This window comes from Anolis carolinensis, chromosome 6 (assembly GCF_035594765.1).
Source record: "Anolis carolinensis isolate JA03-04 chromosome 6, rAnoCar3.1.pri, whole genome shotgun sequence".
NCBI classification, from domain to species: Eukaryota; Metazoa; Chordata; class Lepidosauria; order Squamata; family Dactyloidae; genus Anolis; species Anolis carolinensis.
Genome location: NC_085846.1, coordinates 74,522,049 through 74,547,988, shown reverse-complemented (window position 1 = coordinate 74,547,988; position 25,940 = coordinate 74,522,049). Strand labels below are relative to the sequence as shown.

General features: G+C 38.6%; 1 protein-coding gene across 12 annotated transcripts in view; it reads right to left on the bottom strand.

Moving 5' to 3' along the window:
• Positions 1-9,243: 9,243 nt before the first annotated feature.
• Positions 9,244-25,940, bottom strand: part of nek10 (NIMA related kinase 10) — a 106,521-nt gene continuing 89,824 nt past the window's right edge. For 10 of the 12 annotated variants that reach the window (XM_062983787.1, XM_062983788.1, XM_062983783.1 and 7 more), the window contains 5 exons: positions 20,764-20,874; positions 16,792-16,900; positions 13,839-13,891; positions 13,691-13,746; positions 9,244-11,778 (listed from right to left, as the gene is read on the bottom strand). In XM_062983787.1, the coding sequence (XP_062839857.1) occupies positions 11,730-11,778; positions 13,691-13,746; positions 13,839-13,891; positions 16,792-16,900; positions 20,764-20,874 (378 nt within the window). In that variant the 3' untranslated portion in view covers positions 9,244-11,729. Of the gene's footprint in view, positions 11,779-13,686; positions 13,747-13,838; positions 13,892-16,791; positions 16,901-20,763; positions 20,875-25,940 lie in introns of those variants that run through there. The other 2 variants (XR_010007098.1, XM_062983785.1) reach the window with 2 other exon arrangements.

Here is a 25,940-nt window from a genome sequence, read left to right as displayed (position 1 = left end):
TAACCAATTCCCGCCCAGACCCTAGCATATCAAACTACTACTTCCCCCCAGACCACCTTCCACATTCACACCTATCTGTCGATAGTCCTTTCCCAGGCTTGAAAACCAGATCAGGCCATAAATCAATCCTCCTAGCCAGATGGCCCTTATCCTTTACGCTATTTCTACCCCAATTGCTTTTGGCAGTGTGAATGCTGGGCGATCACATCCTGACACCCTGTTGCAGTTGCCCATGCCATACACAAAGCCATTGACAGCATTCATATTGCATCTTTTCTATATAGAAAGGGGGAAAAAAGATTCAAAAGAATGGGAAAGGTAACAAACTGCAGTTTAAACATCCCCATATGTAGTTGGTTTGGGAAAGATTTGTTGCTGTGTCCAGCTGCAGGGGGAAAATGTTCATCACAAGGAAGACACATCTGCACAAAACCACTAAAGGGGGGGGGGGGGTTGTAAACACCATAATGTGCATCTGCAAAGTTTTTGCCTGATTTTTGTAGATTGTCTTCTGATTCCAAAGCCATACTGGTTCATAAGGATTATGTTCTGCTCAGAAGCTATGATTTGATTACAAGTTATCTTTCCCCCAGTACTAGAATCCATTGCAGTAGTAAACAGAGCCTGAAGCAACAATGAGCAAATAATGAGATTTAAAAACAAAAACAGTGGACTGAACAATGGACTGGGAAATCCCACCACCAGGAACGACAACAAGAAAAAAATCATATGCATGGTATTCCAATGTGAGCATCTAAGACTCTCAGTCTAATTTCATCAGCAAACGTGAATTATTTATATCCCTATTATTGCAGTCTCATTTCTGGAAAAAGCAATTGCAGCAGGGAAATGTGTAATCAAGGAAGTGAAGAAACATTTCAGTAATATCTTTGCAAATTTAATCTGCAACAAGGGATGCTCGATTCATAATAGGCCACCTGGGGAAGAGACATCTTTTTCAGATTTATTGAGTAAAATTTTTGCCAATGTCAAAGTGCCAAAACTGATTTGTGAGAAAGAAGTGGGTCATGTAGACAAATTAGAGGCAAGGCACCTGAACTATTCTGATGATGAATCAAAATATGTTAAAGAATGTTACTGCGGTCCAGTAGTTTCTAGTATGCTCACATTTATATACAGCACTCTCCCTTGCTCCACTGCAAAGACTATTTCTCTCATCTCTAAGATTCCTGTCCTCCAGGTTGTTTTTAAGCTCTTGGACCATCTACAAACACCACTCTTGACTTCTGGAAAGATTCCATCAGTGTTGCCTCCAAAAAAAATTCCTGCAAATTTATTGAGGGGGGCAAATGTCAGCATTCTAGAAGAAGCAAAGACCACCTGCATTGAAGCAATGGTCCTCTGTCATCAGTTTCACTGGGCTGGCCACGTGGTCCAAATGACTGATCACAATCTCCTAAAACAGTTACTTTACTCTCAGCTCAATAATGAAAAATGGAATGTCAGTGGACAGCAAAAAAGATTTAATGATGGACCTAAAGTTAACCTTCAAACATGTGGTATAAACACTGAGAACTGGGAATCTGTGGCATTTGAATGTTCTAACTTACGGTCAGCTGTTACCAACAGTGCTATGGATTTTGAAGAGGCACAGATAGGGGGCAAAGGGGAGAAATGTGCCTAGAAGATGTCAAGAAAACCCTTGTTGTGATTGCTTTCCATCTATGTCCTTATTGCAAAAAACCATGCTGATCCAGAATAGGTCTCTACAGTCACTTACAGACCCACCATCAAGTCTCTACGATTTACCCTTCTGTGCCTAAAGTTGAGGCAGGGGATACCCACATCATCTAGAGGGTGGTCTGGGGCAGATAAGTGGAAATGTAATGACTAAAATGTTGGGTTTTCTTTTTTTTGCATGTTGTCATGGCTAGTGCCAACAATGAGGAGGTGGAGGAAGAATTACTTCTCCCAGCATTTGAGTTGGGCTCAAACACAGAGCAAGAGCAGGTGCAGCCAGACACTGAAGTGGCCATCACTTTGGAACAGGAATAACAGCAACCCCAAATGGACAATGAAAGACTTACCACTCCTTTGGGCTCACAGCAATGGCAGGACTGGGACCTTGAGTTGGGAGACCAGAGGTTAAGTATTCCCAACCAGCTACAATTAAGGACAGATGGGGTTCAAGTGTGGAGATCTAGTCATTTGGCTGAGAAGAGGGCCAACAGGTGGGAACATATTAGAGATTTGCTGAAGTTTGAAATAGTTGCTGGTAGCGACATAAGTTTTTGAGCTGCAGCCTGAAGCATCGTGTCTTGAACTCTTGAAAGACAGATTGTACCTTGGATGTTGGATCATGGAGTATTCCTGGAAACTGTGTTGCTGAGATAACGTGACTTTGGAATATTGAAACAGACTTACGGCTAACCCTCATCTTATCTTTGCTTGGCTGATTGATTACTGTATCAGCCTCAGACTGTCCCTGGTCTATGTTTGTGTGCTCAGCTACTTTGCAGTCATGAGCAGGGCAGGACTTTGACACAGGCGGATGAAGCAATCTAAGGTCTTCTACTGGGCCAATGTTACCCTGAAGTCTAACAGCTGCAAACCCCAATATGAACAACAGTGTGATGGTACAATGGATGGTGTCTGTACCTCTTTTCTAGCTTCCAAACTGGGACAAATATTATAGCTTAGCTCTTCAGGCATCATATGTTGTAGAGAAGATGTGGAGAAGTCTCTGAATGCATTGCTGCAATAGCAAAATGCATGCATACTGTGACATTTCAACTTAAGATTTCTATACCTCTGCAAATGTTTCATTTTCAGCACATATTGTATGTATACCTCTTTTTTAAAAAAAATTATTTATGATTATATATCATATCCTCCAACTGTCTTGGTTGTGAGTTGCTTTTGTTTCTCTTCTTCTCACTTTTTGTCTTTAGTTTACTTCATTGCTGTCAAATGAGTTCAAAGTGCAAATGCTGTACTCTTCTCTCATTTTAACTGACTTAAAAGAGGTGAAACCTTGTCCTTCTCTGCCATTTCATGCAAAAGCAAGCAGCTGCACTGTTTCATAGCTTGAATGTTTCTCATTTATTTTTTGCTCTCTTGACCATGCTCTGATGTTCCTAGTTTTCATCTGTGAAATGCCTGGCAGTAAGATGTATCAAGTCAAAGTATGTAAGTGAAAACACAACAGACTTTCTAATAAAATCAATGCATGATACAAAATGTACTTATGGGTTGACAGCAGAAGAGAAAGAGATGGAAAAAAGTGCCTAGCTCATTGGCTAGGCTTGGAAAACAGGTCTTTCAGGGATATCTTTCTCACTTCAGCTGCCATTTCTTTTCCTGTGACAGGGAATGAGACATCAAACAACAAAGTTTATGTATTTATTTCTGGCAAAGCATGATTGTCATATGGCTCCTCTTCCTCATGGGTTGTTTCATGTTTTATAGGAATTTGATACATTTAATATCTCTTGATAGGACTTAGCTTCCCTCTCTTCCCTCTCCATCTCTGTCCCTTTTGTCTTATGTCTCATGTCTTGTAAACCTTCATGCAGGGACATCCTATTGGTCTTTTCAGGAGCCTTTTTTGTTGAAAAAAAAGGGTTTAAGTGCTGTGAATAATTAAATGCGGACATTAACACATTACAGTTTTATCCAAATACAGTGGGTTTTCATCAAACCAAGTAAGCCAATACCCTTGCAGTTTCCTTGAGTTGTTGACAAGATCCAAAAAGAAAAGCTGGTGGTACTTGGACGGGAAATCATCAAGTAATATCAGGTGCTATGATCTATATTACAGGGAAAGGAACTGGCTTGAAGGGACAGATACACAGTCACATTATTCAATATAAGTATGTGTAATAAAGAGAAAATTGCAGTCCAGTGTCATGTTTAAACTGCTCATCTCAATCACTTAGCTATTTTAAAAAATCAGTCATGTTACAATTTTAAGAGGCTCAACTATTTCCACAAAAACATTACCTGGAGGTACAATGGCAATGAATACTTTTTATCCCTGAAAGCATGGAACACTCTGAAGTCATGTTGTGTTGTCCTTATCCCTTTTCCTATAGCAATACTATAACTCATATATCTTCTCTTGAGATTGAGAAACACTTCAAAGCAATGTATTTGAACCAGAGAAGCTAGTCTCCTCAACTTGGAATCTCCTCTTCTTACAGGACATGGATGTAGTCAAATCATAACTTGCATACTCTAATGTAGTTGTGATCAAAGAACTAAAAAGGCAATACCTTTCAGTTGTATTTGCCTACCAAGATTCTATATGGAATCTAAAGTTGTTATTCTCATTTCTTTGAGATTTGCTTTCATCTTGTGACATTTTTTAAATTTCATCAATGGGTAAAGTGGAATGCAAACCAGGTCAATGGTTACATTAATTTGAGCACAATGAACCATGTTTCAATTAATAACTTTTTCAAACCGGCTTCCACTTCTCTATAAGATTATGATGACAGGCTTGTTAATGCAAAGTACAAACACCTCCTCTTAAAACAATTTTGAAGAGTATCCGAAAGACCTTACTGAACATATAACATCCCATAAAGGTAGTTTTCAAAGGTCCAAGCTAGGTCCAGAGTTCAAGAGTACAACATAGCACGAGTCCAAGTTTGTAGCTTCTAGAACTGACATTGCAGCCAGTAGCAAGGTGCCGCCCATGGTCCTTAAGTCCTAAATTCACAGGTGTTGCACTTGTTGCTGGCTCTCTTCTCAGCTAATCTTAAGGACCTGCACAGCTGAAACCTCTTTCTTCACAGGTCTATGAAAGCTGGAACAGTTAACTCTTCCTCATCCCGTTCAGAAGAGCTCTCTGGCACTTGTTCTGCAGACTTGATCTGTAGCTCCGGTCATAAATGCTGCTTCAAAGCTTGGCTGAGGAAGCTGCTGAAAACTGCTTGAGCTACAGCTCAGTCTTCTACCAGCATCTCCTCATCATTGCTTTCCAAGCTATCCACAACACCACAAAGGGCTACTACAGGCTTGGGACAGCTTTGGCCTTCCAGGTGTTTTGGACTTCAACTCCCACAATTCCTATCAGCTGTTAGGAATTGTGGAAGTTGATATCCAAAACACCTAGAAGGCCAAAGTTTGTCCATGCCTGGGCTACAAGCTATCTGTATCAAATACGGGAAAACATATTGCCAGATTTTTTTTTCTAAAAAGTTATTATGAGATTCTTTTAATGAAGTTTTTTTTTTCAGTCCTTCTTTGGAAAAAAAATTGCAAGCTGTCATCCTGCAAAGCCTGATTTTGCCAATTAAGACAGTGCTTGTCTGTTAATATTGGTTAGTCCTTGAATCTAATAAAACTCATTTTCCATTCAGTCCTTGAGATGTTCTCATGACGGCAGTTCTTTCAAATAAGAAGTCTTACCGACAAATCCCAAGGCTCCATTAATTCTCTTTGGAATCAAAATCAAAACTGTAAATTAATATTTAATGCCTGAAGGTCAAGGAATGAAGTAGGTGTATAAGACATACATGCCTATTTTAGTTCAAGAATTCTTTCAACACCCCAGTTCAGCTGAAAAAGAAAAATCTTTAGCAGAAGTTGCTTTTATACATAGTTTCCATATTGAACAAAAATAGTTTCAAGTTTTATACTTTACCTGCTAGTGAGTGAAATATAAAAGGTAAAGGTTTTCCCCTGACGATAAGTCCAGTCATGACCAACTCTGGGGGTTGGTGCTCATCTCCATTTCTAAGCTGATGAGCCGGCATTGTCCATAGACACCTCCAAGGTCATGTGGCCGGCATGACTGCATGGAGCGCCGTTACCTTCCCGCCGGAGCAGTACCTATTGATCTACTCACATTTGCATGTTTTCAAACTGCTAGGTTGGCAGGAGCTGGGGCTAACAGCGGGCGCTCATTCCGCTCCCGGGATTTGAACCTGGCACCTTTTGGCCCGCAAGTGCAGCAGCTCAGCGCTTTAACACACTGTGCCACCAGAGGCCCCTATATAGAAGGTAGAATATAAACATTTTAATAAATGTATATATAAAACAATTACAAATATAACACTAAGTAGGGAACTACCGAACAATGAGACTCCAGCACATGGGAGTGTTGGTGGCATCATTCGTTGTGTGGATACATACTAAATGCAGCTCATATGAAATATTTCCAAATTAGCATCAGGGGATAGCAGCCCATATCACTGTATCAGGATAGTATGTATATCACTATACCATGACATGTTTTGGAGCTAAACATAACCACACTCACAATGTAGGGCTACCTCATTGTTATCTGGTCCACAATGGGTCGGAAATGTGAGGATCCAGCACAGGGAAGTCTGGGGTGGGGATCTGGTTCAGTATCTCAAAATGGATCCTCACCCAACACATAAATTATGCTTTCACAAAGTGCATGATACTGTTCATGAACAGGTTCCTTTTAATGCAATGAGAGGGACATGTAGGTATGTGACTCTCTATGGCTACTCTAAGAACAGGAGGTGAAGGCGCACCATCTGAAGCTTGGAAATAGAACCAATGTTTTTAGAGCAGTGGTTCTCAACCTGTGGGTCCCCAAATGTTTTGGCCTACAACTCCCAAAAATCCCAGCCAGTTTCCTAGCTGTTAGGATTTCTGGGAGTTGAAGGCCAAAACATCTGGGGACCCACAGGTTGAAAATCACTGTTTTAGAGGCTGTCAGGAAGAGTGGGGACAATACTGACTTATTCAAGATTATTGCATCCCATAGAATGGATACATGAGCTGCACCAGTTGACTGAACTCGAGACACAACACTAAGCAACTGGGGTAGGATAGCTAGTTACTCAAAGCCAAGATCCCCTCAATGGAGCTGATGAACTGGGGTAGCCCTGGAAAGCTGTCAGGTCATGGTCCCATACATTTGCTCTAGGCCGTGTGGAGCTGCAAAGTGTGATAGCCTTGGTAGAAATTGCTTATTTGTGTCTACACCTCTGTGGTTCTTAAGTAGAGAGGGTTATGAGGGCTGAGCCTCTTCCAGTGTTCCCTTTGAAGTAGGAGAAGCAGACAGTAATCTCAGAACTGGTGTGAAGCTGGAAATGCAATTAGGTGATTTGTGCTGTCCATTATTCTTCCAAACAAAGCAGCCAGTTTGCAATAGCAATTGATATTAACTAATATTGCTTCTTCACATAAAGTAGCACCAGGCAATGGTAAGATTGCAAACTCGGGTTTGAGATAATAATAATAATAATAATAATAATAATAATAATAATAATAATAATAATAATAATAATAACAACAACAACAACTTTATTTATACCCCGCCACCATCTCCCCAGCGGGGACTCGGGGCGGCTTACATGGGGCCATGCCCAGAGCAAAACAATATAACAAGTATGAATACAACATAATATAGAGCAATAAACGATACAGTAAATAATAATATACAATATACACTACAACACAAATCACAAAAAACAGTAAAAACAGCCGCATGAATACAAAGATTAAAACTCGGGTGAGAAAGATAAGGGAATGGAGACCACGGGGAGCAGGGACATACAAAGGTGGAACCGTCTAGAGGAAAGATGTTGGAGAGGAACAAGAAGAAGAATAAAAACAGTTACTCTCCAAAAGCACAGCGGAAGAGCCATGTTTTTAAATCTTTTTTAAAAGCTAACAGAGTGGGAGCTTGCCTGATCTCAATGGGCAGTGAGTTCCATAGTCGAGGGGCCACAACAGAAAAGGCCCTCTCCCTAGTACCCACAAGGCGGGCTTGGGAAATAGGAATTGGCGTAAGGAGGGCCTCCCCAGATGATCGGAGAGATCGGGCAGGTTTATAGTGGGAGATACGGTCACGAAGGTAGGTGGGTCCCAAACCGAGATGAGACAGTGTGTGGAGCATCTGCCAAGTATGAATACTACGTGCTATTTTTTTCCCTTCCTGTGTTCAGGAAGTCTTCAAGTCACCAATATTGGGTGTACTCAGTCTGGTCTGAACTATTTCCCATTAGAGTAGAGTCTCACTTATCCAACATAAACGGGCCGGCAGAATGTTGGATAAGCAAATTTGTTGGACAATAAGGAGCCATTAAGGAAAAGCCTATTAAACATCAAAATATGTTATGCTTTTACAAATTAAGCACCAAAACATCATGTTATACAACAAATTTGACAGAAAAGTAGTTCAATACGCAGTAATGCTATGTAGTAATTACTGTATTTAAAAATTTAGCACCAAAATATCACGATGTATTGAAAACATTGACTACAAAAATGCGTTGGATAATCCCGAAAGTTGGATAAGCAAGTGTTGGGTAAGTGAGACTCTACTGTATTACTATTCAAGGAGTATCATTAATGTTGATTTACAACTGCTTCCTGTTACTGCAGAACAAGGCACATCTTTGCCATGGCTCAAAGCAAGATAAGCATTCATCCATAATGCAATTTTGGTTTTTTTGCGCAGAGAGGCAACACTCAATGCCACTACAAAGGAGGGTGGTTGGTAGAGGACAAAGTAGTATTTTCTTGCATAGCTCCAGGTTAAAGTAATCAAACATTCACGGTTGTTGTGGTTCACATCTTGTAAAACTTTCAAAAAAGAACAAGCTACCTTGGCCTTTCTGCAGGCTAATGTGTAAATCCTCACAGTCCACTGCCCTCACATGGTATGACTAAAGCACACCTGGAAAATTTATCCATAGACTGCAAAGACCATGTTTGGGTTTCTTTGTCTTCTAGGATAGCAATGGGAAGTGGGAGCAGCAATATGGGGGAAAGCAGTGGAAGAAAGTAACAAAGGTGACAGTGAGTGTCTCTTTCTAGATGTATTTATAAATAAGTTTTTAGCAAATCTAGCCAGATCTGACTCCTGAAATTGATAGGTATAACCCCCTTGCATCCAGTTGATAAGTCAACTATTTTCTCCAGTTCTAAAAATGAGAACGAATGTTCTATTTCAGGATTTCTAAAGAAAATGAATAGGAGACGTGAACCTTCAGATTTCTGAATTCTGAAGCAGGTTTGGGACCCAGGTTGACAAATCTTGGACATTTTCTGAGGCACCACATTTTGGTTCAAGTAGAATCTTGTGCTCAGTGTATCTTCCTATTTTTTAGGTAGCAGGATTTTTTCTCTCTTCACCAAACGATTAAATCACAAATATTACAAGTGGAAATTCTTCTTCTCTTCAGTGATTGTGGTATATAATATTCTAAAAATAGTAAGATGCCATGATTACTTTACTATTCCCGAGATGATGAATGCTGAGTTTGATGGTTACCAGTATAATTACACACGTTTTTAAAAGCAATCAGCATACTTTATTATCTGAAATTTCAAAATGTGTAATCACTTCTCAGAATGGTCCCTGTTTCACAATTTAACAGGGCATTACAGATGGTATTTTGAAATTCAGTTTCATTGTATAAGCATTTGGTTTGAAGATTTTCATAGCAACATGAATTACAAGCCTATATGTGTGTGTGTGTGTGTGTGTGTGTGTGTGTGTATTCATATTCCTAGGTACCTTGTAGTATTAACAATTGTATGGAATTTATGGCAGGCCATATATTTACTTAGAACTAAGAGCATATATCCTGCTGTGAGATGGATGCCGGAAAGCAAGAGAGGCATCTCAATGTTGGTTTAGTTCAAACTCATAGAATGTGTCACTGTCTATGTATTGGTATATAAATCTGTGTGTGATTTTTCCAAGCAGTTTCTTCTGTGACTAAATTTCGATTCCTCTATCCCAATTAATATCTCCCATTCTACATTTCATGTTGCTATGAAAAATTATGATCCTTGGGAACAACTTTTGGGGGAGTGTAAAAATGCCATTGTGTGGAAAGTGCTTCTGTGTGAGAAAAAAAATTGCTCTTGGTTTTATAGATCCAAACAATTGTTGTCAGATATGTAACAATACTGTTGTACTATTTCCAATGAGCTATACGTGGTACTATTAGCTAGCATACAATAGAACCTACAAGAATTTCTATATGAAATGTCCTGCCCCTTGTTACAGAAGTGTTTATCATCCATAAGTCATTTAGATGATTTCACCAGGGTAAACAAGAAAAATATGGAAAGGATATGTGAAACTCCAAGAATAAAATGGCCATCCCTTGCCTGGCTTATTATTGTGCCCAAGAGGGTCCACTGAGTATTCTGGGATGTGTACTTTCTCTATATACTCACTGCAGCAAACATTGCTAGAATATAACCTTGATGGAAAGCACAAAGCATTGCAATAATACTTAACTTAAAAAACCTTTACTCATGGTGTTCTTGAAGTACTTTTGTCTAGTTTTCAAATAGTATTCTTTTCTGACTGATACCAAAGTTAATCAACAATGGTGGTGCCAAACTGAGATAGGGGCAGTGGGGACATATACAATCTATCCTACATTCTAAATTTATCTCAAACTATGAGGTTATCTATATTAGTAACATGCTCACTAGTAATGAAGGCATGTAATAAATAATCTAGTCTAGAAACAACATCAGTGCATACATACTAGGGGTGTCTGAATCCCTTCTGTTTTCGTTTCGGGAAGAACCTTCCTAAAACAAGAACCTGGGGGGCACCTGAAAACAGAACAGATTCTGTGTCGTTTCGCACACTCCTAACACATACATTGTACACTATGGATGAAGCATAATTGTGTCCATCTGCCAAAAAAACAGACACTACAAGTGGAACAAAATTTCCAGCTCCTGTAACCTCATCCAATTCTGCTCTTGAAGATCAAAAGAGTCTTTGGGGGTTTCATGGGTAGATATGGGAGAGGAAAAGCCCTGTTGCATGAACTATTTGTATGGTGCTGTATGTCATCTTAAATACAGAAGAACCCAGAGCTAAAATGGAGATCTACCATGAATTGAATCCCATTAAAATTTATTTTAGACAATATATCTAGTCACTGTAGCTGAAATTTCAGAGAAAAACATTTTGATAAAAATTAATTGCACATACACATTTTACATGCATTTTTCATAAACATACAGTTTTTCCAAAGTGCATTGTGTGCTAATCTATCAATAAAAATACACTTAAATATATTTATTTGTATATGCCTGTATGTATCTATATATAGCTATATATAGCATTACATATAAATATACCCTTTTGAAATGTCTTATGTACACTACCATTCCTTTGTTTATAGAATCTGAATTCCCTTAAAGCTATAGTTTTGATAGTAAACAATTAACAGAAGTTACAGACTTGTTAATACTGTCTACAGCAGAAATCCCCAATACCCCAAAGGCTACATATATTTAGGATGACTACTGTGAATTAATCTGCATTCTAAATGGATTTGAGATAATTTCCTGTCCTGACTTAGCAAAGATGTTAAATATTCATTCATCACCCCCAATCTGATATGTTTTAATTATAAAATATACCCTTCATATGAATATAAATCTCTGATATAATAGCAAATTTAAAAAATGAAAATGTTTCCAACAATCCTGAATAACCATCAGTGCTTTCCAAATAATATAAAGGAAAAATTAACTGGAAGTATTATGTTCTCCTCTTGATGCAGATCTACCGAAGACTGTCCATAGTACACATTCAAAAAGGTATCAGAAGTGGTGTACAGTACTTCCATTCTACTGCTTGGATGACTCTTCGTAAGCTCCTTGGAGCATAATGATTTTTCTCTTCCTGTGATTTAAGGAAAGTGCTTCCCTTTGGCAATAAGACAATAACAGCTGAAGTCAAGGCACTTAGACCTCATTACAAAACATGCCAATCTAGACAGAAATCCAGGTGCTCATCTTCTGGCTGGATGATTCCTTGCTCCCCATGGATAATATTGATACCTAAGATTTAAGGAGCTGTAAGTGTTTTTATGGAACGAGAAAATCCATAACATTTATACTCACCTAGCCATGACTGGCTCTTTCTGCTTTTAACCTGGCATATAGCAGAGATGCATCAGCAGAATAAGGAAGACTTATCACCTCCCCCTGCGGAAGTTATTGGCTATTTTTCACTTGCAGAACAGTTGATAAGTGAAATCCCAGAAATTGGTAGAAATGGTAGGTGAAGAATATTGGGTACTGTTTCATTATCTGGGCGGAGGCCAAAGGGGGGGTAGTATAGAGAGAAGGATATGGGGGTGGAGGGTGGGTTGAAGGAGGAAAACCATTTTCCCCTGTTTTCCTGTTATTCCTCTCATCCACGTCTCCGTTGTGGAAACAACCCTCGTTTATGGCATGGGAAGGGGGGTGGGAGAATAACCAGCAAAAAGCAGGGAAATTGTTTTCCTCCTTCAACCCACCCTCCACCCCCATAGAATGAACTATCCTTCTCTCTCTAGTACCCCCTTGTGGCCTCTGCCTAGATAATGGAACACTACTTGATATTGAGACATAAACAATTTGCAGTAAGCTTCAGTTTGTTCACTTTCATCTGGTTTGCCATTGAAATTAGCCACTGCTTTATAACCAAAGTAGCTTCCTTTGAGATGGATGGGAAAAGTAGAGTTGGACATAAGAAAGATCTTTTGAGAGCGACTGCCAAAGTACATATAGTATAGGTTGCATTAATTTTTGTAACAATATAAGGACGGTTCATATTTTCACATGACCATTTGATTCCAATTACTGGTAAATTAATTGACCAGAGAGGCATTGTGTTCAATAATGAAAAGCTTGCACTTATTATGAACAATGGTGGAGGAGCAAAAGGACAGCAGTTACCAAAGCCAGAATAATGGTTATTTTAGGATTCATCTACACTGTACAATTAATGCAGCTCAACACCACTTTAACTGCCATGGCTCAATGTTATGGAATCATGGCTGCTGTAATTTTCACGAGGTCTTTATGTTTCTCCTACAGAGTGCTAGTGTCTCACCTGACTATAACTCCCATGATTCCACAGCATTGAGATAGTGAAAGTGGTGCCAACCTATATTAATTCTAGAGCAGTGGTTCCCAACCTTTGCATCTCCAGGTGCATCCCAGACATCTTACCAGCTGTTGGGAATTGTGGAAGCTGAAGTTCAAAACACCTGGAGTTCCAAAGGATGGAAACCACTGTTCTAGAGTGTAGATGAACCTTTCATCACTGTTGTTTATAGTGGCCAGTTTCTTTCAATTAATTCTAAATTTTACCTCCATCTTACTTTCTCACACTAGTTTTTTTGTACTACATTCAAACAGCATATCAGATAGTCTTTTTAGCCCTGAAATTTATTTATTTATTTTTACAAGGACATGTATAACAAAGTCACATCTATAAAAATGATTACAAGCCTCCTCATTTTGAACTTCTACTGGGTAAAAGAACGTAACACGCAAAAATGTATTACAAGGTATGGTGCTATTGTTTGTTAATTTAGCAGCTATGGCTACTCAAAATATAGGCTAAAATGTTATGAGTTCTGTGAAGCACATACTCGCCTATCATGAAGTCATGCACTCAATTAAAATTAAATACACGAGTGTGTACTAAACCTTCCATATTGCTCCAGATATGGGACCCAACTCAGTTTAGAACACAGATTAAAACAAAGTGCAACTGCAAAGTAATTATTAGAATGTTAAAAATGTTTTTAAAACTATCCTATTAAATGCAAAATTACTTTAAAACAGCTTAAAAGCATTTTAAACATAACCTGCAAGTAAAAGCCCAGACTCAGTTAATAGCCAAAAGAATGTTTAAATAAGAAGGGCTTTGCTTGCTGTCAAAAGCAAAGCAGAAAAGGAGCAAGGAAATGATACTTACCTATTTGAGGTGAAATGGTAATAACCACATTCCTCCAGAACCTCTTCAATCACAGTCTGTGGAAATCAAGCACTCAGGTTTTCATTATGTGTTACAAGAACAGAACTACACGAATTTACAAAATTGCTAAAACAATGTAATGTCTCACCTGCATTTGTTCGTATGTCATTCCTTCATTCATGTCAAAAGTTCTAGGAAAACCTATGAGTAAATTAAATCAAATAATACTGGATAGCAAGATAAGGCTCATACAAGTATGTGCCACATGGGGACTGTATTCTTAACTATATAAACTTGTCATTATTTTATGATATAATTTATTACAATAATAACCAAACAAAACCGAAATCTTATTGGACACTGGCTGATTTTTAGATATGGGAGGAACATTTCACAAAGCCCTAACTTTGGTCCCAAAGTTAGAGCAAAAAAGCCTGAATTAAAAGGATGAATAGTTAGACTTTGTCAATTAATAAGTAATGTATTCTGGGCTTGAAAGATACAGTGCATGTACAGGAGGATATGTTATGGAATTAGGGCTGTCAGGTCATCTAGTCACCTGAGCTTTATCTGGAATCTAGGCATCTGATCCAGTGCCTGTTGGCAAAAAAACAAGTCTCTAGCCCTCATAGGAGCCAAGATATGCAGCAAAATGTATAACTATTGTTCTGATCAAACAATGATGCAATGATTTCTGGGACGTTTTTGCCCAGCTCTGTTCCCCACCCCCCCCCCCCCCACCCCCAATTGCACTGTCAAAATAAACTGAGAAACTATCTGCTCAACGCGGTAAGGGGTTAACTCCCATTAAGATCATTGCCTCCACCCAGTGTCTAATAAATAACTGCTTACATTTCATTTCAGGCCACAGCTATTCAAGAATGTGACAATCTGTCAATTAGGATTTTGTTTCGATTCTCTTTTTTAGATTTTATGTTGTCATTTATTAAGATCCTGCTTTTGGCAGTTCACTATTACATGTATTTTTTTTTTTCTTTTGTAGTGTCTGGACTGCAATTTTGAAACTTCCACGAAATTTTGTATTGATTTCTGCATAGATATTTTAATGCACTTATATGCATCACCTTTTTTTGGAATATACACACTTTTTGTGCTTTTTTTCTCTGTTTGTGATTTCCTACTGAAGAATGTACATTTCACCGTTTTTACCAATATAAGCATGCTAATGCATTTTGAACAATGTGTAAGTCTTTTGATTGTATGTTTTAAAATGTATACAATTCCTGAGGAAACTGTTTTGCAGGTTTTAGAAATACATGGATTTCAAGGGCAAACTGCATTTTAAATAATAGTTACATTTCACAAGTGCAAGGTTTGTCCTGAAATGCAAATTTAATGAATTTCTCCCAAAGTCTTATTAACTAGATAAGGGCTACTTAAACGTTTTCCACTTGTGATCCCTTTCTGCCCAAGAAAGGTTTATGTGACCCTGGTAAAATCTTATATACATAAAAATGTAATATCCATAACTGGACCAAATCGCACCAAATTTGGCCACAAAACTTATAACTTCCCAAGGAGTGACCATAAAACACACACACACACACACACACACACACACACACACACAGAAAACGCCAGAAAAATCTCAAAATATCAAATAACCACTCTGCGCAGGTGCAAGAAATCTCCCGCTTGCACCGCCCCCTCCAGTGTGAAGAGAAAACCCGCTCTCCCTATGGTGCCTTCCATCTTTGCTGAGGACTGGAAACATTGAATACCACTGAACAGCCTTCCACCTTCAAAGCCAGGCTGCTTCCTAACCAGAGGGATTCTCCATTAGCTACCTTGAATAGCACTGAACAGCCTTGCACCTTCAAAGCCAGGCTGCTTCCTAACCAGAGGGATCCTCCGTTGGCCACCTTGAATAGAACTCAACACTCTTTCAGCTTTAAAGCCAGGCTCCTTCCTAACCAGAAGGATTCTCCGTTAGCCACCTTGAATAGCACAGAACAATCCTGCAGCTACAAAGCCAGGCTACTTCCTAACCAGAGGAATCCTCTGTTAGCCACCTTAAATAGCACTGAATAGCCTTGCAGTTTCAAAGACAGCTTGCTTCCTAACAACAGGGATCCTAACCACCAGACTATTCCACAGCAAAGCGTGGCTGGGCACAGCTAGTAGGTATATACATTAGGTATAATAACAAAATATTTATTGATAATAAAGGAGCATTTGCAAGGGTTGCTAAATAGGGTATTTTCCCCTTTTTGTGGAGTACAGTTGAAGTATTTTCTGCACAGTCCACTGTAAACATTGGTGCTAACAGATTTTTGTAAATGTGTGCATTCAGAAACCAAAGAGTTTCTGAACACAACACATTTACAGAAATCTGTGACTTCAAAATTGAACTAAGGGGACCCCATTTGGGGCCAGGACCCATAACTTAAGAAGCAGTGAACTAGATAACAAAATTGGACAGAAAAATTTCACCACCTACACACTAGTCTTATATGTCCTTTTTGTAACTAGAGAAGATCCTGAGGGGAAGGCAGAAAAGCACATGGTTGAACAAGTTCTGATGAGATCACCAGTGGTCAAAGAGAGTGGATTTGGGCTGTTTTAAAGTCTATTTAAAGAGCTGTCTACTTTTGATGAAAGCAAACGGTGCTCAACCCATCAGCTCCTGAAAAAAAATACCAGTAAATTCCTTTATTGTGTTATTTGGTCTTTTGTAACATCTTATCTGTATCAGCAGAAGGATGAGAGAGAAGGGAAGAGGAAGAGAGAGAATAGCAGAACACAAAAACACACACTTACCACATTTTGCTGTGCCTGGCCACAAGTGAAATTTCTATTTTTATTCTCATCACAAGAAAGTACACAAAATGTGTCTCCCTTTCAAAATTGTTTCTTACATAAAATTTGTTCTCACATGACCTATCTACCAATATACATTGCTCCACAACAAAGGTATTAACCTCTTTTCACCACTCCCGAGCACTGGCCATGCTAGCTAGAGCTGATGGGAATCTGGTGCTAAAAATGTAGAAATAAGTTGAATATCAGTAATTTGTATTGACTAAACATGGTCAATATTATCATTAATGGCTGAATATAGTGGTGTCTGCTACAATTACCTGGTCTGTCATCTAGGACCAAGGTACTTCCTGCTGAAGAATGAAGCAACAGGTGATAATCTGATGTCAAAAAGTTAGGCTCAATTAGCTCTGGAGAACCTTGGAGAAGCTGTAAAAAGGCCAAAGATAAATGTCAACCAAATTCCTTGTCACCCATTTAGGCTGTGTAATTACCCCTCCCTGATGACTTGACATTTTTTCTGCACCTTGGCCCAGATCTTTTGATCCAACTCATGATTTTAACATCATTTTGTATATTGACCTTTTATAATTGTTTTAACCATGTTGATGTTTTATTGTTGGCTGATTTGTTTATTGTTCTTGTTTTGATTTTGTGCTGTTGCGTCCGGGCATGGCCCCATGTAAGCCGCCCCGAGTTCCTTCGGGGAGATGGGGCGGGGTATAAGAATAAAGTTGTTGTTGTTGTTATTATTATTATTATTATTATTATTATTATTATTATTATTATTATTAGGTAATAAACTCAGAGCCAGTGATCTATTAGTAGAGGAAGTTAATCTAAGTACAGAAACACTGTTACATGCACATCAGCAAGAGAATATGCACTTTGTCATGAATTAGGGGGTCCTGGAACTATGGTGAGGCTTTCTTTGGACCAGGCATGGTCACCTGGAAATGGAGTGGTCAGGATCTATGGTAGAAAGGATGCCAAAGTGGATAAAACCTTTCTCCTAACAGCAATCATGAAACACATACACTAAAAGCCTCCAAGCAGTGGCTCCTCAATTAATCATGTTAAGTTTGTGTGATTTGTGTTAAGCTGATGTGGGAAGAGCTCCTTGATCTCCTGACTGAAGGAAGTCCAATCAGGTAATGTCCAAGTGACTTTGCAGTGAGCAAGCAGGCTCCCCATCCTCCTCCTCCTTCTCAAGAGATCTCCCCTCTCTGCTTCCTTCCCTTTAAAAATTAGTCATCGGCTTTCCACTCCTTGCCCTGCTCTGTCCCTTACCTCATAAGTCTTTCATTCCACACAGCGTCCAGGTCAAGAAGAGGCATTCATCACCTTCTTCCTAACCAGATACTGCTAGTTTTTCTAGTCTGCAGCCAGTCTCCTTCCTAATGCTGCTGCCCCCACTCACCTAAGTGCCCTGGTATGGCGGGTCCCTGCATAACACTCCGTCATAGCTACAAAGACACATTAAAGAGCTTGACATCATAAGAACAGGATAGCTATTGATGTATTTATTATTTCCACCTTTTTCTCAATATAGGGACTCAATGCAGCATAGATATATCATCTATATACAGGAAAATCTGAATCCTTAATGCTATTTTTTCCACAGAGTTTATAAGGGGCTACTTTCCTGAGCTGCATCACAACAGAGTGCTTTGATCCACTGATAATGTGAATTCAATTTTTTTAATACTTCCAGGATACTCTACCCTTTTAAGACTGCTCAGAAAAATGACAGCTGGCATACCAAATAAAATGTCTAATCCTGAAAGTGACAGGTAGTCATCCTTGCACTGGTTGGTTTTCAGATGGATGAATAACTTTCTAGAAATATAAATTCGTATAAGGTTTTCATATTAAAGACTATCAAGTTTAATTTGCAGTTTTGAGCTAAAGTCAGCATACTGTCATTTCCATTTACAGAAGTAAAAGTTCACAACTCAGATGCTGTTGTCTGCTTCAGTTTTACTATATGATGTGTATTCAACCCATGCAGGAGGAGTGTTGGCAAGGTGCATTAGTACTTGGTTATGGATCACTCTCCCAGCCTCTGGGGAATATCCTGCTCATTTCAATTACATCTTCACCTTCCACTTCTACTTTCCCATGAACATTTCCAGCCTATTCATTTTCATTCATTTAAAAATGAGAATGAAGCTAGAAATGTAAATCATGGGTGAGATAAATGAGCTCCAGATAAAATTTACACATCACAATTAACATTTTTCAACATAGATCACCATTATGAAACGATAACTAGATTTGCCCTGTTATCACATGGGAGAAGTGGGGAATCGCTGAAGTGATATTGAGAATCAATGCAGGAAACCCTACCCAGGAATAGACACAAGGAACGATGCACTATTTTTAAATTAAGGTCATGTGCAGGATGACCAAGCACAAAAGCACACACACTTTAATTTGCACTGAGAGATTAACGGAAAGCTGCGATTTCTCTTGTTCTCTACCTGAATTACAGAAATTTAACCACATAACGTAAGACCAGCTGATTCACAGCAATGTAACATCCAACAAAAAGATCAATGAATGTGCAAGAAAGAGCAAATCTCTTGATCTACTTTCAGGGTTCAGAGTACGTAAGGTTGTGTTATTTTTGCACAATAAAGAAAAATGATTTGATTTAGCTGATTGTTGTTATTTATTTGATACTTGTTATTTTACTTTTCCTTGCATTAACTCAGTAACTTAAAATAAAAATAAATAAGATAATAAAAACAATAATTATATATCTATGTGTGTGCCTTCATGTCACCTCTCCACTTATGGCAACCTCATAAATTTTATAGTATTTTTAAAGGCAAGGAATGTTCAGAGGTGATTTTGCTATTTCCTCCTCCTAAAATATAATTTGGGGCATTTGAATAACGATGGCTGATACTGCTTAGCTTCCTAGATCAGATGGGATCTGGTGCCTTAGTGGTATTTATACCAATGACAAAACAAGATAAAATGGGATCCCAGACAACAAAAAAGATATAAAGTAGCAATCAGTCTGCACCAAAACCTTCTCTAAAACCCCATACAGTAAAACCCCGCTCGTTCGAGCCCCGCTCGTTCGAGCCTCCGTGTAATCCGAGCAGGTGAATGGGGAGGGCCGCAAAGGCCCTCCCCGTTCACCTGCTCACTGGCGTTCGTGTTGCTAGGTAGATAGCAAGCTACCTAGCAACATGCACGGGGCGCTCGCCCCTTGGAAGGCGGCCCCTGCGTGTTGCTAGGTAGTTAGTAAGATACCTAGCAACACGCAGGGGGCACCTCCCAAGGGGCGAGTGCCCCGTGCGTGTTGCTAGGTAGCTTGCTATCTACCTAGCAACACGCACGTCTGACTCCTTCGCCATGCCGGGCACCGGTGTTGCCGGCCCCGGCGTAACGAAGGAGCCGAGGCACGGGCGGGCAGGTGGGTGGGTGAACGGGGAGGGCTTTTGCGGCCCTTTATAGTGCCTGAAACATTGCCTTTTAATTTTCCTTTTGCAATTCCACTCAAAATCCAAATCACTCAAGATCATCTCCCATTTTTACAATAAAGCAGACAGACAGATGACTGCTCTGTGAATATTAACATGGAATCTTTGCATCACAGTGTGTCAGGCCGCCATTGCTATTATTCCAAACTGATTGTTTAAAACAACAACAACACATTTTATGAAAACAGGAGATCCAAATCATTATGCAATTACTTATACATTAAATTCTATGAAGCATTATATAGTGAGTGTGTATTCTTTGAATTTTGTTTCTGAATCCCTACTTCATGATCATATCGATGAAATATAATTCTTCAGTCTCCAACAGAAATGGTTTGGTATCTCCATTTATAGGCAGATATCAGGCTTTCCCTCCTATTTTATGCATATTGCCATGCTTTTTTTTAAATGCACCACTAGGCTAAATGTATCAATGTTGCAAACCTAAATGGATCTATTGAGATGAATATTGAGATCTTAATCACGCCTAACTTATACCCTATTAATTTTGATGGATCTACTTTAACACTGGAAATAGTAGATCCAAATTTGTTGTTTATCTCCAGATTAATTTACAATTTCAAACAACTAATTATTGTTTATAAAGTCAATTTAATGCAATTCAAATTAATTTAATTCAAATTTAAAGTGAATTGTTTTCCAAATAACTATCTTCAAGGACGATGGTGCGATGCTAATCAAGGGCATGCATTTTTATGGATATGTGGTCCATATTTCAATAACAACAACAACAAAACCATGTTTACTTCTGGAGCGAAATTTAGAATACTGCACCTTTTTGATTTCTGCTTTCAAGTTACATGGATTGCTCTGCTGACTGAACAATGATTTCTTGAATCTCTCGATGACTCTTCTTTTCAAGTTGCAATGTAAGGTTGGTGGAAGCTGTTTGAAGATGCAAGAAAAAGTTAATAGCTTTCGGTACTCTTTCATATTGTAAAGAGAAACGTGAAAACATAACCATTGCTACAAGGGATAAAATGAATGACTAGCATGCACAATTTTATTTTAGAAAATGCAGTTAGGACTCATTCTTTTATCTCCTTTGTTTATACAACTCTCACAAATTCAATGATGATTTTCAGGACATAAATGCTATTCATTATTACTCCCCCTTATAATAGTTTTTATGTAGCAGTCACTTAATGTCCTTATTCAGTAATAATGCAAAACAGTTTAGTACGATTGCACCAGTGTGAGGCTTCAGGTTATTCATCCTAATCAGGTTACTCATAGCAGCAACTCCTAAGTTGAAGAAAAACAAAAATCCAAACTGGGGTCTTTCCAGAAAGTCGAATATTGAAAGGTCTACTTGTGGCCAAGTGTAAACTATACACTATCAGGATATCTTCAGCATATCTCACTATCATAATACATTTTCCACTCCAAATTAATTGGTTTCTTCTCCATTGATTGACCCTTAAGTGCTGATCTACAAAAGTGGATTCAGTTTTCCAGATCTGGCACATTTTGAATCAGTAAAATATTATATTCTCTCCACCTTTTCCTTATTTCTGAAACTCTCCACTCCTTCTAAACACCACTGTCTATTCCATTAATCTTTCCTTGATATTCAAATATTAAAATAACACAATGCCCTTGGACTTGACCCCCAAAGAAAATGGAAACAACTGAACCAATCCTAGGGCATGATCTCAAGATACATAATTAAGTAGTCTTGCTGAAATGTGCTTAAACAGGAAACTGCCTGAAAAACTCATATATACTACTGAAAATTCAATAATGGAAGGAACATAGGATGCAAATGTCAATAGCAAGAAAAAAATCCCGTGGTGATGCAAATTTGTTCATGTTCATACTTGGTCACTCTTGTCTATCTACATTTAAATTCTGCATTTAAAAAGATTTTTGGTTTGTTTTGTTTTGCTTTGTTTCTGATGCTATGTAAAGCTAATGTACACCGAAGATGCTGTATCAATAATATTTTAAAGCTACAGGCTTATTTCTTCATTCTTTATTGATTAAAACTTTAACTGCAGATTTTTCAAATACTTCAGCTTCCAATCTTTTAAAAAATATCCATATAGCTGGGAGACAATGGCTTACAACAAGCATCCATGCTCTCTACACGATTCCAAACACATGTGTTCCTCAGACAATATTTTACACTTTTTTGGGGGTACATAATACATTTAAAGGACAGATCCTAAAAAATTAAGTCAATTGAGACAACTTTTAATATGCACTAAAATACTGGTTTTGGGGTATGGATGATTTAAGCGAAAAATAGATGGGCTGCATTGATTTCATGATATGATCCAGACATACTACATATCAAGATTTTCAAATAACAGTGTTCCCTCACTTATTGCTGGGATTAGGTTCCAGGACCACCTGCAATAAGTGAAAATCCATGAAGTAGGGATGCTATATTTATTTTAATATTTATACATTATTTTAGTAGTTATACACTATTTTAAGTCTTGTATTGATAAATTGCCTCCTTGTACAACCAATCTTGTATTGATAAATTGCCTCCTTCTCCTTCTGTTGCCGCTTGGGCTCCCTTTTCTCTCCCTTTGGCTTCTCCTTCCTTCCTTCCTTAGGCTGTAAATTGCAATTTTTTATGATTTATAATAGTCTTTTAGAGTTTATTGAGAAACCACGAAAGGGCGAATCTGCAAAAAGTGAACTGTGAAGTAGTGAGGGAACACTGTAGACTTGAGATGAAGCAACTTCACTTCTAGAAATTAAATATGAGTCACAAGTGACATAGCGGATAGTTTAAGGAAATAAATGCATATTACTCTGAAATGGCTTGGACTTTAAAGTTCATATATGTGTTGAAAAGTGATCAACAATGAACATCCAAAGCAATGGTAAGAGAGAAGAAAGAAGTTTCCTCATACTGGATTCTCTTCAAATAAATAAGGAGGCTGGGAGGCCACCACCAATTGAAGAAATTGTGCAAAGTTGCTTCTACTACTGGCTTTCATTTCTGCTTCTGTTTTTAGAGACTTAGATGTCAAATGAGTGGAAATAAGGTAAGAGGTTTACATAATCATTTCTTAAAGCTTGTGAGTTTTTTCCCCCAGATCAGAATGAAACCTGTTGCCATGGAAACAGAACAGGAAAGGCTGCTGGGAGCCCAGAACTAACAATGGGAACTCTTGCTTTATGAACTCCAGCTCTTTTGCTTGTTAGAGAAAAGTTGCAACTGATGGGTTTAAACACTTGCTTTTAATCACCCTGTTTCACAACACTATAGGTTGTACAGAAGCATCTGAAAGCTCTAGGGACTAATCAGTGAGCTGCTGTACTTCCTTTACCATATTATTTGATTAAATTCAAAGTACAGATGGCACTTTGATTTAATGGAATTATTTCCTGCATTGCAGAATTACTTAAGTGGTGACAAACTTTAGTTATCAGGAGTAGAAACATCTTCCTTCTGGTTGAGACTCAACAGAAAATTAGAAAAAGCTATGCCTCAGTATCCATGTTATCAAACAGTCATTAATTTTTTTATACTGTCCTGTGGCCAAAATAAAGCATCAAGCAAAGGAGCAGAAAGATCAGCCAAGCCAAGTCTTCTAATGCTTCCCTAACATGGATGAAGCAGATCTTCAATTTGGTTTTACATGTGGAGTTTTGTAGAAATGTGCTATTAATGTTCTTTGGGCCAATCTTCTTTTCTCTCGTCTTGAACAGATACTCCTTAGAAATATACTTCTCAAAATCTTATATTAGATTTTTTTTTCGTGTCAGGAGCGACTTGAGAAACTGCAAGTCACTTCTGGTGTGAGAAGAATTGGCCGTCTGCAAGGATGTTGCCCAGGGGATGCCCGGATGTTTTGATGTTTTTATCATCCTTGTGGGAGGCTTCTCTCATGTCCCCGCATGGAATTGGAGGTGATAGAGGGAGCTCATCCGTGCTTTCCCCGGGTGGGATTCGAACCTGGCAGCTTTCAGATCAGCAACCCAACCTTCAAGTCACAAGGATTTAATTCACTACGCCATCGGGGGCTCCATATCTTATATTAGATACAGCTATATAGATATGATAATATTAATATCCAGCAATCTATACACATAATAAAAGTGAAAATCTCTATGTGTGTATGTGGCAGAGGTATCTACTTACACAGACAGCCTCCCACCTTCACAAACAGCTATAGTTCCAAGTGTTGAAAAACTCCAAAGGCACTCTTTCCACTCACATTGCAGGTTATAGTGACGGCCATGAACATGTAGCCCAAACCCTGCCAATGTTTTCCCCAAACACTTCAGCCCACCACCCAAGGAATGCTTTCATTCGGGGACAATTTAATCCTAGATTTTACGTGTTTCCTCAGACATCCCAAGGTTCCTTTCTCTTTCCACTGGTGTAGAATTTGCATGACCCCACCCACTGCCTCTCCCTTAACCCTTTCCTAAACTTTTCAACTTTGTCTGCGTAACAGAGCATAACTGAGCAGCAACTAACATACTGGAAGAGTTTGGGGGATTGACTCCACATAATGGAAGTTGTAGATCACCCTGCATCAAGTCAGAGCACTGTGACCCCCCACTGACAATGGACCTGGACCACATTTGGCACACAGAACCCCATGACCAACAGAACATACTGGAGGGATTTGGAGGAGACTTCACCTAGATTTATAGCCATTGTAGGTATTTTGATGTATAGTTCACCTGCAATCAAAGAGCACTCTGGTTTCCACCAATGATGGACCTGGAACTAACTTGCCACACAGAACCCCCATGACCAACAAAAAATACTGGAGGTCATCAGAGGAAAGTGATATTACCTAACATCCCAAAACAACCAATGCCTTCTTCTAATAACCCAGGCACTGCTGGGTCCCCAAGCTAGTCTAAAATAAGTGGACTTAACAGTGAACATTTCTTGCCAAATATTAACATGGAATTTAAGGGTATCACATTAAAATACTGACATACAGCAACAATAATCAAGGGTTTTACAACCTGATGTCCTCTAGATACATTGGGCTATAAGTTCCATCATGCTTTCTGAAAGGAGTTATAATTCAACATATCTGAAAAGTGCCAGGTTGAGGTTGACTGATTGGGAAGCTATCATTGCATTGACAGGAAACCTCAAAGCATATTTTTTTATCAACATTGCTAGCATTTATCATTTGATTATGACTTCTAGGTTACTGCTATTTCAGGGAATATACCTTTTGTGAAAATTCACAACTAGCTAAATATACATCCATGACTCCTTAATGGGGAGGGGGGCTTGAACAAGAGAAAAAATATTTCAGAAATTCCTTAAAGAAATCTGAATGTGTGGACATGAAACAAGATATATTTTTAATCCTGTAAGACTGCCCATCACATACATTTACATCTTCAGTACTGTGCATTCAGGAAGAAAATCCCCTTCCCTGAACTTGAGACAAATGGAATCATATTGGTTTACAAAATCTTGCCAAGCAGAATGCCTTCTTGAAAACAACAAGGAACATAACAATGGAAAATCATTGATAGAAGCATTGTTTCACACTTTATGCTGCAGCCGAAGTACAACTGTGATGTAATGAGCCTTGGTTGTATTTTAATTTAGAGGAGCTCAGTGAGAGTCATAATAAAGAATCTCTGTTATGGAGTCACAGAATATATTATAAAAAAAAGCTTTGGATGTATTAACCAGGCTTGCCAATGTGGACCCTGATTTTGAGAAGAACAAAAAAGTTATGCTTTCAAAAGAGGAAAGTTGGTAAAGCCTGATAAAAAAGCAAGCAGGTTTAAGATACAAAGCATGGAAGTAACAAATCTTACAACATATGATAAGACTGCCCTAGAAACAAAGAGGTCTTGAACAAAAAAACACACACATCAAGAATAGTGAATAACAGGATGACCACAAGGGTGTAAAGGAAAGGTGGCTGAATGAATACTCAAAGATAATGAATGAAGACCAATGACATGAAGATATTACTAGGACCTGGATTGAGCTGCCA